At 41.8% G+C, this 14507-nt stretch overlaps 1 protein-coding gene across 1 annotated transcript in view; it reads left to right on the top strand.

Annotated features, from left to right (window-relative positions):
* Positions 1-3634: 3634 nt before the first annotated feature.
* Positions 3635-14507, top strand: part of LOC122679039 (cyclin-Y-like protein 1) — a 37718-nt gene continuing 26845 nt past the window's right edge. The window contains exon 1 of the mRNA XM_043879278.1: positions 3635-4198. Coding sequence (XP_043735213.1) covers positions 3988-4198 — 211 coding nt within the window. The 5' untranslated portion in view covers positions 3635-3987. The remainder of the gene's footprint in view (positions 4199-14507) is intronic.

Below are 14507 nucleotides of genomic sequence, written 5' to 3'. Positions count from 1 at the left end.
CTCCAGATCCGTGTAAAACAGGGAATGTTCATACATCAGTTGGCATATGCAAATATCAGGTTCTATCACAGAATCAGCCTCTAGCTTAATTCAAACGTCATTACTGCTCTGCTTCCCTTTTCTCTCCCAGATTTGCCACAGTCGTAACAGGATAAGGTTTTTTCTCACTGCCCTCCAATGTTCTTCTAAAACAAAATATTTTCAAATCTATTAATACTTTCATATTGGTGCTTCTGAATATTTTTTCTGCTTAGCAAGTTTAAAATTCTTTAATTTTCAAGGTCATGCCTATCTATTTTTGTATGTGCCTGATGTTAAATGCAGGTAGTGTTTGGAAACTTAATCTTAGGCTTTGTCCCAAGTCTATAAGAATCATCCAAAATGGTAGCTAATGACATTCCTAGGACTTCAGACAATATTATTATTGTCATGGAATGTAGTCACTAGGTCCTAAGGATTTAACGAGAAGTTGTTCACTGAAACTGAACTTCCTTGAATCCTTTCCCATTCTACCATGGTTTCCCACATTTCAATATATTGCCTGTTTTTGTATCCAAACCTTACTTATATCTTTTAAACAATTAAATATTAATCATCTTTGCTTCCTTGATTTTTGAGGTGACCTTTCCATCCTGGTATCCTTTTAACAAAGGAGAATACTCCCTCTGGGTTTTTTTCCTTTCCTTTTGGTCTTATGTGTGATGAAAGGGTTTGTAACAGTTCACATTTTTGGCAATTACATGTAATTCCTTAATTTTTTAAAAAACTCTTCCCCCTTGAACGTTGTTGCTATTTCTTTTTACTATTTGGAGGAACAAATGTTCCCATCATTCACTTTTGTGACATACCTGTTTTATACCCTAGCTCCTTGGTTTTTTGCTCAAATTTATTTTCAACTTTTCTGATTTTGAGGGAAGCTATCATTTTCTTTTTATTAGGTATATCAAGCTTTTCTAGTGTTTAAACTTCTTTACACATTATCCTCACTTTCCTGGAGTAGCTTTCCAAACAGAAGCCTATTATAACAGAGAAAAATAGAGGTCATCAGATGAGCTCTTCTTAAACATCTTCTCTATCAGAAATGTCTCTATTCTGACAGACCCAGAACAGGCGTCTGTCACCCAGGTCCTGTTTCCTTCCTTGCTTTTCTCTCAATCCAAAGCTAATCTATGTCTGCCCTGGAGGACATCCACTTCTGCCTTCTTGAGGACCTTGCTCTGTCAATTTTCCCATCTCCTCTAACCTCAAACTCGTTTTTTCTCCATCGGCTCATACCCTTTAACATATAAATGTACTCACATTTTTTTTCCATCTTAAAAAATCATTAACTGCACATTTCCTTCTAATGACTGGCACACCTCTCTTCTCAGTCAAATGTTTGGGAAGAAAATCCTTGTCTCCACTTTATCACCGCCTATTTCTTTCTTTTACTCACTGCTTGCCTTCCAGTTTGCACCCATCCTCAGTTACCCATGTACCACGGTCAGTGGTACTTGTAACTTTCCTGCCCTCTGGACAACACTGGACTCTGTTTGGGGAATTACAAATTAGAGCTTCTACTGGCCAGGTACTGTGCTAGGTGCTCTGTTCCAGAAAAGAGCAGATGTGATTTCTACCCTCATGGAACTCAGCTGATCAGCCACTTCTGATTAATACACAGGTCCCTTGATTTCCACTTCTCCCTTTGGCAGGTTTACTTAAATGCCATTTAAATTTCCCGATTTGTGAAGTTCCCTCTCTCCCTCCTTCATTCCTTATTATACATGTCTTCTCGAGGCAATTACTTCTACACCCATGGCTTCAACTACTTTGTATGTACTCCAATGACAATTTTAATATTGTTCTCATTTAACAGTTTTAGTTTACATAGGACATGTCATTTACTAAAACCATAGATTCCAATTTGCTCCATGAAAAATATCATAGTCTTAACTGTCAGCACAGCGTTAGGGGATTTCCCCAACTACATTTTAAAATTGATTTAGTATGTGTTATTTTCAAAAACATAAGATGGGATATCACAAAATGGACTTGGCCTACAGAAGTTTACATCTAACTTTCAACTGGAGAGCTCTAATTCCATGCTCTCATTAACAGAGCCCCAAATGATCTTCCTCCTCAAACCTCTTCCTCTTTCTGCACTGTCTAGGAAAAAGTCACTCTGCTCTCCCTAGTTCCCTCAGTCAGAACCCTAGTAGCCATTTTTGCCTCTCTTTTCCCCCTCTTGCTCCGTATCTAGTCACCAAATGACCTCAAATCCTTTCCCACCACACCAGTCTCTGCCACTGCCTTTAGTTTAAACTCTCACTCCGCTCTTAGATGAATAAAAAGTCTCTTCATTGCTCTTGTTTCTTTCATCAATCCTCCTTATTGTCCATAGTGTCCTCACTAGAAACCACCTGATTGTGACTCCTTAACGTCACAACATTCAAAGGCTTTCATGTTTCTGGGGGGAAAAAAAATCAAGCTCTTTACCCCAGAACCTACTTTGGGGTTAGACAGATCTAGGTTTGAATTTCAGGTTCAAGTACTTGGCAGCAGTGTGAGTGACCTCAGACAACTGGACTTTCTAAGCCTTTGTTTTCTCCTGTGCCTGACGGAGCTCATCGAGGGCAGGGCTATTGCAGGAACACAGTGCCTAGAAAGTAGGAGGGACTAACCAATGTTGAACGAAGGGAAAGAATTTTAAAATCCACTTCAAAAAATTGTTCTCCCTTAGAGAAAATCCTATGCCACTTCCAATCAAATTTGACTTCTACCTTTCTTTTCTGATAATCACAATAAGGTGCCTTTGCGGATCCAAACAATCGGAGACCAAATCCTGGCCATACCCCTGAGCAATCATGTGACCTTGGGAACATATCTTTACCATCACCTTCATTAAATCAAAACCGCGGTACTTCACTTTGCGACTCTTCAGTTTTGTATGAGAAAATCGTGCTTTATGCTTTATGTTACCGGTGAAAGTAGGGAAACCTGGAGACTCGTGCCGTGGAAGAGAGAAACAGCGAGAAATCGAGTTGCTGAATCCCAGCGTTTCAGAGTTGGGAGGGAGGCGTTCGGTCCCTAATTTACCGAGGAGGAAGCGGAGGGGTGACGTGTCCTCGAGTCTCATTCAAGACACGGACACAGCTCTTTATTGAGGACCCGGGGGGGTTGCTATGGTTAAACTGAAGGCGGAAACTAACACTCTTTCGAAGTCAATTTGAGAGGAGCATTTAGTTACAAAAGCTGTCAACAATTCGGGTGTAACTAAGTTCGTTGAGGAATGCATCAAATGAGTCAGCTGTCAGACCCGGTGAAACCGAGTTGCTTAACGGAACTGACTCTTTACTAACAAGCCTTCTATAGGGTCCACTGACTCTCTAGCTTCGATTCACAAACTCCCGCAATGCTTCCCGAAGGACACGGAAAGCTCCGAGTGCCGCACGAGGAATGGAAACAGGAGTCCGGGGCGCGCCACTCGAGGGGCGGGGCAGTCGCGAGGTGGGGGCGGGGCATTGTGAGTCACGTGCCTGCTCTCTGAGGCGGGCGCGGGGAGGAACCTCTGTGTGTGATTGGTCCGTCGTAACCAGGTGACCGAAGGACGCGTTCCGGTTGGCAAGGGCCAGCCAGGCGAGCGGCTTTCAGTCTGGAGGCGGCGGCGGAAGGAGGAGGAGCTCCGACCGCGCTCTCTCCCGGCAGTGGCTGTGCGTCTCAGCGCTTGTCGGGTCCCCACCCCTTTTAAATAAGCCCGGCTGGTCGCAGCCTTCACTGACTAGCTGACTCCGGGGAGGCGGCGGCGGCGAGACAGCGGGGGTGCGGCCGGGCCGGAGCCCTGCTCCGGCCCCGGCGGCGTGGCGGACAGGAGAGAGGCAGGCGAGGCCGCGTCTACCTGTGCGGCGCAGCCCCGGCATAGCCCGGGTCTGCCGGAGCCCGCCGCTCCATTGTTGGGGGAGGGGGCGGTCTCTGAGCTTGGCGGAGTCCGGGGCCGAGCGGAGGCGCCCCATGGGGAACACGTTGAGCTGTTGCGTGTGCCTCAGTGCCAACCGGCGCGTGGGGCCTGCGCCAGACTCCGAGTCTGAGGTCTACGAGGCGGCGGCCGGAGACCCGGTGGCCGTAGCACCGGCGCCGGCTGCCGTGGAACCCACCGAGTTGGATTTCCGAGCGGGTGAAGGCCACCACCTGCAGCACGTCAGCGACCGGGAGATGCCCGAAGGTAAGGAAGCGGCCGGCGCGCCTCGCCCCTCGCGGGGCCGGCCCCGTCTGCTCTCGGGCTTACCTCTGGCCTCCGCCGACCCCCAGGTCCCCCGGGAGGAAGCCGCCGCCTAGGGCTCCTTCCTGCCTGGAGTTGGCTCTCTCGGGGCTGGGCACCAAGGACGGAGGCTGGCCCTGCCTGGCGTCCCCACCCCTTATTCTTTCTCCGTCGCGTCCGGCCAGTCTTTCTCCCTCTTCTCTACCCGAACGCCCAATTCTTCCTCATTCCCTTTTCGCAACCCGACCCAAGACCCTCAAGTCTGTGGCTCCTGTTCGTGATTCTATTTAACATCTTGTGGGACTTTGTAAAGACTTTCTGATGTATTCTCTCTTTTCTCAATGAAAACTTAAATACTCCCAACTTCGGCGATATCCATCCCATCTTCCAATCCTTACCTATTCACGTGGTACCTAAGAGAAGGAACGAGGTAAGGATCTAGATACACTTCCACTCGTTAGGATAGTTGATACTCGGGACAATTAAGACAGATTTTAGGGTTTGTTATTTAAAATCAAAACTGCTATCGACAGAGTTAGTGTGGCGTTAAGTAATATTCTGTCTAGAGTTGTCCTGATTGAAGCGACCTTATTCTAACTATAATTTGAAAACGATAAGAAAGAAAAAGGTTAGAGGGGGTCTTAAAATAACTGAACGGTGTGAAACGTTACTGCAACGGCTGCAGGGAATAGTTTTGTTGTTGTTGTTGTTGTTTTTACCCAAAGACGATCCCACGGAGCTCAGATTAAGATTCCCACTTTGACACAAAAATGTCTTCAGCTCCCCAGCTTTAACCAACTTCACTTGCATGTTGCCTCTTCTAAGGGAGGATTGGGGGTGGTTCCTGAGACTGTTGGTCAAAAGTTTCAAAGGAGAAAAGAGAAATTCAGACTGTAATTTGTAATGCAAAGATTTGGCAGTTGAGATGGCAGATCCTGCAGGAAAGTTGTCTCCATGGCTACCTCTCCTTCCAACCCCCTCCTGCCCGTGGAATCCTAGTCAACTTTTATAACGTTCAGGGAAAATTCTGAAGACGAAGTGGCTGGGGGTGGGGGTGGGTTGTCATGGAGAAGAGGAGAGAGAGGAGAGGAAATGTTTGATTTTTTTTTTTTCCTCTAGAATTTTGAGACTGGACGGCTCTAGGTTCTAAAAAAAAAGATTCTGGATAACACTGTGGCTCATTAATCAAGACTGTGTTCTTTAAAGTAGAAAACATTGTGCCGTAAAGATGTTAAAGCCCCACTGGCCCACTTGTTTCATTTAAATGCCAGAGAGTATTTCTTTATTTCATAGAGGATATGTCTTATAGCTCTTCTATTTAAATTTTATTTGGGTTTACTTAATTTCTTTCAAAGTTAGAATAGGTAAGCCTGTGAACTCACCCATATGATGGACATGGCTTTGTAAGTGGAAAGTACTCCCTTTTCAGAATACTCAGATACTGTGAAAGCACAAATTAATGTAAATTAATTGTAGCTTTAAAAACAAAGCTTGTGCATACCTGTGAAAACTGCTCAGCTTGTTGCTATAAGGTAAGCCTCTAAGTGATTTTAAAAAACAGTAGTAGGCTAGTGTAGGGAGACCAAAATTGGACTTCTGTATGATTCTTTTACGATTTACAACATATTTTCGGGTGTATTTCACCTGACCCTTCCATCTATAAATAAGGCCTGTGAATATTCTCCCTGTGATGCCAATGAAGAAGCCAAGACTTAGAGCTCTGAAATAACTGTGTAACATAGCTACTGAACAGAAGAGACAGACTTGAGAATGGTAGATACACCAAATTCAGTTGTTGGGTGCTTAAAAAAAAGTTTGGAATGCACTTTTTATTTTATAATTTATCCATAAGATAGGCCTAACTCAACTTCAGTTTGGTTATTTCCATTTGAGTTTATTGTTCACAACTCAGAAGCAACACATACCTCTGCATTCTGTGTCTGTACATTTCTTACAATGGATAGGAATAAAAGAAGTCGTGAAATAGCCTCAATTTACCAGTCAGGTAAACATGTTGGTATATTTTAAAGAGTTTGTTCTGCTGACTCAAATTGAAGCCGAGAATGCCCTGGACAGAGGGACATTAGGAGAAACCGGTAAGGGGGCAGGTAAGGTACGAAGCATTTAGTGAGGGGGAGTGCTGAGCCGGGAACTAGAAAAAGAGGGTTCATGAGCACAGAATGTACCTTTTTATGTTTGACATGATTGTGAAAATTTTACTTAAATTTGTCTCTCTTTTTTGGCATTCAATAAAGTGATGAGAGAAACCTCAATTTCAGCATTTGCCTATTATTAAGTTTCCATAGATACGAGGTCAGAACACGAATGTAAAGTGCAAGCACATTGGAAGTTTGCTCTTAATGTTTTTATTTCAGACAATTTTATATCAGTTTCCCTGGAAACTGAGAAATACCTGCATTGATATAAAACATTTTGGCTTTTCTGCAATGAAGAATTATTTGGTTACTTAGACAAAACCAAACATAAATGATGCTGTGTGTTTTTCTTCAGAAACCTTTGAGAAGAACATGATTTCTTCAAGCTGTTTCAGTTAACTCCTACGAACCTAGTATAAATATCAGATAGACTCAAAAGAATTTTGTGGCTATCTTGCCTTTAACAGTGTATCTAATGTAACTGATGTTACTGTCAATAATAGAAAATAAGATGCTAAGGTCCTATTATCTGATTTTATTATTATGCATCAGCTTTTCAAACAGCCTTTATATTCTCCTCTTAGGAACTTTGCTCATTCTCTGGTGCAAGCTGCTCTCTCAAGTGATTCCTTCCTTCCATCCTCCAAGGAGCGGGTAGGGAAGGAATTGACAACGTAATGGGGGAAAACCTCTGAGCAACAGGTTTTTCCTCCTTTCAGTAGCTATTATAAACACTTTTTTTTTTTTTTTTTTACTTTTTTGATACCAGTAAACATTTGGGGTAAAAGATTTGCAAAATACTAAAAAGTCATTCACTCATACTCAGAATATCCAGAATTTTCATTAATATTTTGGTGTTGGTTCTTCCTGAACCTTTTGTATACGAATAAACAGAATGTTGTGTTTATTGTATGAGATCGTTCTTTGTGTGCCACATTGTAACTTTCTCTTGTAAAGTGAAGACGGGAAGCTCCTGGAACCGTGCTGACACCTGAAGCGTGCCCCAGGATGTATTTCCACGCAGCTGCATGTAGCTGTGCAGTCTGCTTTTTACCACCTGTTTAATGGTTGGAGCATCATTCATTTACCCACCCTTTATGGTTGTCTTTTATAATCTCATTATATTGCTTTAATCTGGGCACAGACATAAAAAGTGATGTATCGTACTTCCCTGCAGAATTCTGGTCTTGTGGCTTTGTCTTTCGACTTAATTAAATTCATAGGGTGAGTCATTTTGTAGTTAAGGTATTTTAACATTAAATGTTCTGTCCCCAAATTAAAGTTACCATTGATTTGTCACTGAACAGTAGATTTCCTCTCTTAGGTTTTTGTGGGTCTTGGTAACCTGTCGGTGTCTTTGAGTCTGAGTAACTAAACTACCGCTCGAAGAGATCTGAAATTAATGCTGGTCTTGGGTGACAGACCCATCAAAGGACAGCATTAGAAGAAATCTTAGATGATGAAGGAAAATTGGGAGAAGCATAAATGATTTGGGGTACACTGAAATGGATGATTATTGGGCACGATTTAGGGGCAGGACAAACAGAGGTTATACTGACAAAACCCAAACCCTAACTCTGGTCTTTACTTCCTAGAGGTCCCTGGGGCCTGTTGACACAGGAATAATGTCAAGTAGCGAAACACTGAGAAGAAAGAAAAGGATGGTCATGGACTGGGGAGGGGGCAGTGTTACTGGGGGTGGTCTCCTTAAGTGACAGTGAGCATCCTAGGAGTGAAGGGGAGCCCTGTGAGGTCCTCAGAAGGAAATATGCTCGGTGTAGGCAGAGGACAGAAAGAGGGTGGCTGCAGCTGAGTGAAAGAATGCCAGGAGGAATATCAGGGGGTTAAGGCCTTGTGTCTAGTAGACCTTGACAAGAAAAAATACGGATTTTAGTCTAATTGTAATGGGAAACCATTGAAAGGTTATATGCAAGGGAATGGTGATAATTCTTAAAGAAGGGGAAGGAGACGTGGGGAGAGGGGAGGGAGATCAGACGAGCTACTCGCTACTCTCACGTGGGCAGGGGTAGAATGAAGCAGGGAGACAAGCTAGGAGGCTGGTGTAGTCACTCAGCTGAGAGCCAACAGTGGTTTGAACAAAAAAGCAACATTAAGAAGGGCCTAAAATAGGCTGACTTGAAGAAACTGAGTGAATCTAAAAGTAGGCTAACAACAATATGAATGGGATAAGTCACAGAAAAAGAAATGCGGATGGCTTTTAAGCGTATCCTCACACATAAGAGAAATGAAAATACAACTACTGTAGCTTGTGTTGGGAGAAAATTCAGAAACTCGGCACTGCATTCTTTGGTGATACTGAGGAAAGTTACATTCATATATTGCTGGTAAAAATGGGAGATTGGTCAACCCTTGAAGGGGAAGTTGGCACAGTCTCACTTAATCCAGAGATCCTACTAAAGGAATTTATTCTGAAGGTATAGGCTGCATATGTTGCATTATCTTCAGTAGCAAAATACTGGAAATAATTCAGATGTCCAGTAAGGGACTGGTAAACTAGCACATCCAGACACTGAAGAATTAGGGAGCTGTGAAGGAGCTCTCTCCACTGTTAATGACTTCATCTGCAGGGGATGTTAACCTGAAAAAAAATGGGGAGAAAATATACACCAATCTCCATGACAGAAGCAGGAGAAATGATATGTATTTGCTTATTAAAGAAGAAAAAGGAAGAACACTAGGAGAAATGCTTGCCCTTGGGTACTCTTATCCTCTTTCCTTTAGTGGGTGGCCTGACTCAATGACATGAGTTTGCACAAACAGAATCCTGTAGGACTGGGAAGCCTGGCGTGCTGCAGTCCATGGAGTTGCAAAGTCAGACACAACTTAGTGACTGAACAACAACAAAGCACTATCTACTTAAGATGTTATTTGGCTGAGGGTGATAAGTGGACATCAGTTTTCCTATGAAATGCTAAATGTTCACTTTTGGCTTTTGAGTTAATTTGTGAAAGCTGTGATGTGTCATTTATTATGCTTTATATAGTATATCCCCTCATGGATTGCAGCCTTGTCATGGTGAAGGGGCTTGTGTAACTCTGTGAAGCTATAGTGTATGGATTGCTCTTGAATTTCATTTGATTCTTATCGTGTTCTGAGTTAGGCAGTGTAGGGATTCTTCTCTGAGGTATAGAATTGTCCAAGGTTTTACTCATTTTTAAAACCTTGATAGATCAGGACTGTAAATTCCATGTACATGACATATAGGGATAAAATTTATTGATGTCATTTTGTGCTCTGCTTTGAAATACTACCTTTTTTCTCGCCCCTTTTAGAAAAATTGTTTATTTTTAGGGTATTAAAGCAATAAAACTTGAAGAGTTAAAACAGTAACATTGTATGATGTGAAATGAAATCACCATAGCTTGCAACCCAGAAAGGTTCCTAAAAGTCCAAGAAGCCCGAGCTAAGTACTCCTTAGAAATACATAAATCCAGGTATACTTACCTGTCTATCATCTCTTGGTCATCATCATTACAGCATTTGATTGAGGATTAAGGTAAGGCAGGACTGAGAACCAAGTTAGAGGCAAGTTGAGAAGCAGTTTGGAAGCCAGGTTGGTCAGAAACTGGGGAAGCAGGTCAGTTGAGGGGGTTGCAGGAGCATGCTGTGTGCCCTCCGGTGAGACAGCCCAGGTCAGCATCTGCTGGCAAGAACCGCTTGGCTAGGGTGTGAAGTGTGGACTCAGATGAAATCACCGGATGACTGTAAGACATGAAATGTAATATTAGCCATAAAACTAATATACTGTACTACTAGGGGTGATAGGGCAGTTCAGTAAATGGAGTAAACCTTTAAGTAAACTGGAGCCCAGAAGTTGGCCCAGAAAATGCTGACAGTCCTGTTTAATTGCAATATATTAAGTGAAAAAGAACTAAAGAGCCTCTTGATGAAGGTGAAAGTGAAAGAGGAGAGTGAAAAAGTTGGCTTAAAGCTCAACATTGAGAAAACCAAGATCATTGCATACAGTCCCATCACTTCATGGCAAATAGATGTGGAAACAGTGGCTGACTTTATTTTTCTGGGCTCCAAAATCACTGTGGATGGTGATTGCAGCCATGAAATTAAAAGACGCTTGCTCCTTAGAAGAAAAGTTATGACCAACCTAGACAGCATACTAAAAAGCAGAGACAAAAGGTCCATCTAGTCAAGGCCATGGTTTTTCAGTGGTCATGTATGGATGTGAGAGTTGGACTATACAGAAAGCTGAGTGCCAAAGAATTGATGCTTTTGAACTGTGGTGTTGGAGAAGACTCCTGAGAGTCCCTTGAACTGCAAGGAGATCCAACCAGTCCATCCTAAAGGAGATGAGTCCTGGATGTTCATTGGAAGGACTGATGTTGAAGGTGAAACTCCAATACTCTGGCCACCTGATGCAGAGAGCTGACTCATTTGAAAAGACCCTGATGCTGGGAAAGATTGAGGGCAGGCAGAGAAGGGGACGACAGCGGATGAGATGGTTGGATGGAATCACCGGCACAATGGACATGGGTTTGGGTGGACTCCGGGAGTTGGTGATGGACAGGGAGGCCTGGCGTGCTGCGATTCATGGGGTCGCAAAGAGTCGGACTCCACTGAACTGAACTGAACTGAAGTCAGTATGTTGGCATTAGTCTCCTCCTGTCAGATGATTTCTTAGTCACTACCCTCTCTCTGATATTTTGACAGGGAAAAATCATTTATTGACAGTTTGACAGCATAATTTTAACACTTTTAGGCTTCAGTAATGCATCTTGTTTGTCCTAAGTGGCCTTTATTTTCATATTTTTAACATCTGCAATTGAGATGGATCTCACGATTGATAGAATGTTAGGTTGGAGGAAAAGTAATGTTCAGTGACCTGGTATTTTACAGGTTTCCTCCTGGGAGTGTTTATATTAAGACCCCAACTTAAATTTTTTTAGCCATCCTTTTTCCACATAAGTCTATCATGCTGTCAAATAAGTTGCAATTTAAATTGGTAATATAAAAGTGATGGGTCTTAAAATATAACTTTAATGATAACCCCTAATCATAAGCTCAAGAATATTTCTCCTGGGTTAAAACATTCTTAAAGATTGCTAGAGAAGTAATTTTAGGAAGAATTCACATATAAAATGCACAGTAATTTCTCAAAATACCTCTAACATTACTGTGTGTGCTTGTGGGAGAGGGGATGAGGGGAAGTGTGGGTGGTAATGCTTTGCTTCAGAGTTGACAGTCTTACCTTTGTGACAGTGAAGAGTACGGTAGGTTTTTTTCATCGTCTCCTTAGACTCTTGGCAAAACAGTTAATGGAGTGTGCAGAAATATTGTGTGTATGTATGAGTTTACTGTCTAATGGCTTACCTGTCAAGTCTGTTATAAAATAGTGATGTAGTTTTCACTGGCAAAAAGTGCAAGTTGTATAGAAAATTGTTATATAGGCTGTAAACAGAAGATTAATATTTTCTGAAAACCTCATGCAAATTGACAGCAGTAAGGCCCTGGTATGTTTAGTATGTATGAATGATAGGCAGCTCACCAAAGTGGAAATGATGCTGATAATTATGGGAAAGTAGTAAAAACTGTGTAATCGAAAGAAATACAGATTAGATCTACAGTGCTGTTCCTTATTTATATTAGTAGAACTTCCCCCCCGCCTCTCAACTGTACAGAGCAGGGGTCGGAACTAAAACTGTCATGATTGGTAGTATTATACATTAATGTGGCCCCACCTTCTTCAGGAAGCAGTTTAGCACTGTACCTTGAGCCATGAAAATGATCTAACCTTTTGGCTTAGACATCCCACTTTTGAAGATCTTTGCTAAGGAGATAAAACCATTATTTATTTAAAAAGCTGTATAACTATAGATGAAAAGTTTCCTCATCAAAGAATAGAACGTTGTAAGTACCTAAACCCCAGCAATAGGGGATTGGCTAAGTCCAGCACAGGAATAACGCTTGATGGACTGTTGTGTATTCATTAAACAGTAAATATGCAACAGTGAGATGTAGAAGGGTTGTTAGTAACAAGAAGACATAAATTATACACTAATTAGAGCTTTTTCTAATGTATAAGGAAAACAACTAAAAGTAAGGGTTGTAAGTCTGTGGGTTAATTTTTAAATAGGGTCATTTTGGCTCATGCAAATTTTTGTTCATGACATTTGTTAAAGGAATGAGCAAGTGACTTTTACCTTTCCCCACCTTCATTGTGATCATCAGTACTGCTGGTTAACCAGGTCTCTTTCAGTTGCAAGTTTGAGAAAATGTCTCAGAATAGCTTAAATTAAAAAATATATATATTGACTTTTATATAACTGGAGTTGAATGAGTAAATTAAGCAGTACTTGACCCAGGAGTTCAATGACCTCACAGCCTATCTCAGTTCTGCTGTCCTCTATTGATCTCTCCTGAAAAGCCTTTCCCCTCATGATGGCAAGAGGAGTGTCCAGCAGCCCCAGACTAGCTAAGGGTCCTAGGGCACCCCTCTGCCTTCTTCTGCTTCTTGGAAAGTTCCAGGAAAGCTGTGATCTGTCAGTCAGTTCTGGGTCATGTGCCCACCCTTGAAACCTCTAGGGTAGGGTAGGGGGAGTGCCAGCTCTTTTCTGATCACTTGGGCAAGTTTACTTTTTTCCTGCATGTTGTCATTTCTTTTATCCCAGCCTTCTTGATTTCTATATATAGATCCGTAGTAGCACATCATAGCATACCTGTAACACACCCTGGTTTGGCAGGGGTGTGTGTGTGTGTGTGTGTGTGTGTGTGTGTGTGTGTTTGGCAGGGGTGTGTGTGTGTGTATGTTAAAGCTTGCTTCTCTTTGATCCTGACACTTATTTTCCCTGGACTTCCATTGACTCTTGTTAAATTTTGCCATTCCATAAACCCTGATGAAAAATATGGCTACTTTGCAAGCATTTCTGCTTATTTTTTAGATTCCAGTGTAGTCTGTTTACTTTCTGGTACAAGTAAGTAGTCATGAATCCTTTCAGAAGCCTTAGGTCGAAAGTCTGTGCCTGTCAACTTTGTGTATAACTGAAATAATTTATTTTCCCAGTGTCCCACTTTTCAAATCTGTAGGGGGGAAAAAACTTTAAAATAATTTTATGGGTCTTTTACATAAAACTGTTGAGTAGAATATTTTCTCCAAAAACAGCTTAATAAACTCCAAATGCAGTGAAGGAATTTTCACGAAGAACAAAGCAGTCGGTTTAGCTATGTAAATTTCTAGTGCTGGCAGTAACAATTAAATTCCCATTAAACCAGGAAGTCCCAAATTACTGTTCATGCAAAATTCTTTCTTTGGGGAAGAAAAGGCTTCTAGGTAGATAACATTTGTTAAATGCTGGGTCAGACAGAATTCACTATGGGACTGGTTAGTTTTTATTTATTTTTTCATTTATTTTTATTAGTTGGAGGGTAATTACTTTACAATATTGTAGTAGTTTTTGCCATACGGGATGGGGAACACATGGTTAGTTTTTAATATATCAATGTGTATATTCTTTTGATTCTCAGCGATAATGTGTAAATCACGTTGACCACCAAAGTCCCCTTTAAAAATAGGCCAATTATTATGTGGTTTGGGAAATGCTGCCTTAACTGTTGCTCTTTAAAAATCTTGGTCCAGTTTCTTAAAAGATTGTTTAATTGGTTTGAGGTGGACTTCACTAAGTAACTGCCCATAGGGCTTTTATGTTTGTTTTAAACAACAACCTTACTGTCCAGCATGGCAGCCTGTGCTTGCTTGATATTTCTGCCTAAATAGAAGACTGTCCCACCTTGGTGCAAGGTGAACTGCCAGCAGACCCACCTTTTTTATGTAGGTATGGGCAAAATTTTTTTCAAGCAGCCCTTTGATGTGCTCCAGGAAATACTGTTACTGAAGCCCTCTATTAATCATGCAGCATGAAAGGAAGAAGTGAGAGTTTAGCTTTGGAAATAGAGGGCAAAGTTAAAACTCACTATCCTGGAAGTGTTCCTATGGATCAGAACATTGAACTCTTATGTAATCCTCTTAAATCTGCCATGATGAATAGCCCCTAGATAAACGGCAGCCAACTAAATGAGTTGGTTTGTTGAGTGTAGTTGGAATTAGCCATTAGATTGTCTGAAGAACGTTTGCCAAAAGCAGCTCA

The sequence above is a fragment of the Cervus elaphus genome, chromosome 21, assembly GCF_910594005.1.
Source record: "Cervus elaphus chromosome 21, mCerEla1.1, whole genome shotgun sequence".
NCBI lineage: Eukaryota > Metazoa > Chordata > Mammalia > Artiodactyla > Cervidae > Cervus > Cervus elaphus.
Note: the sequence above shows the minus strand (reverse complement) of the source record. Positions and strands in the feature narration are given on the sequence as shown.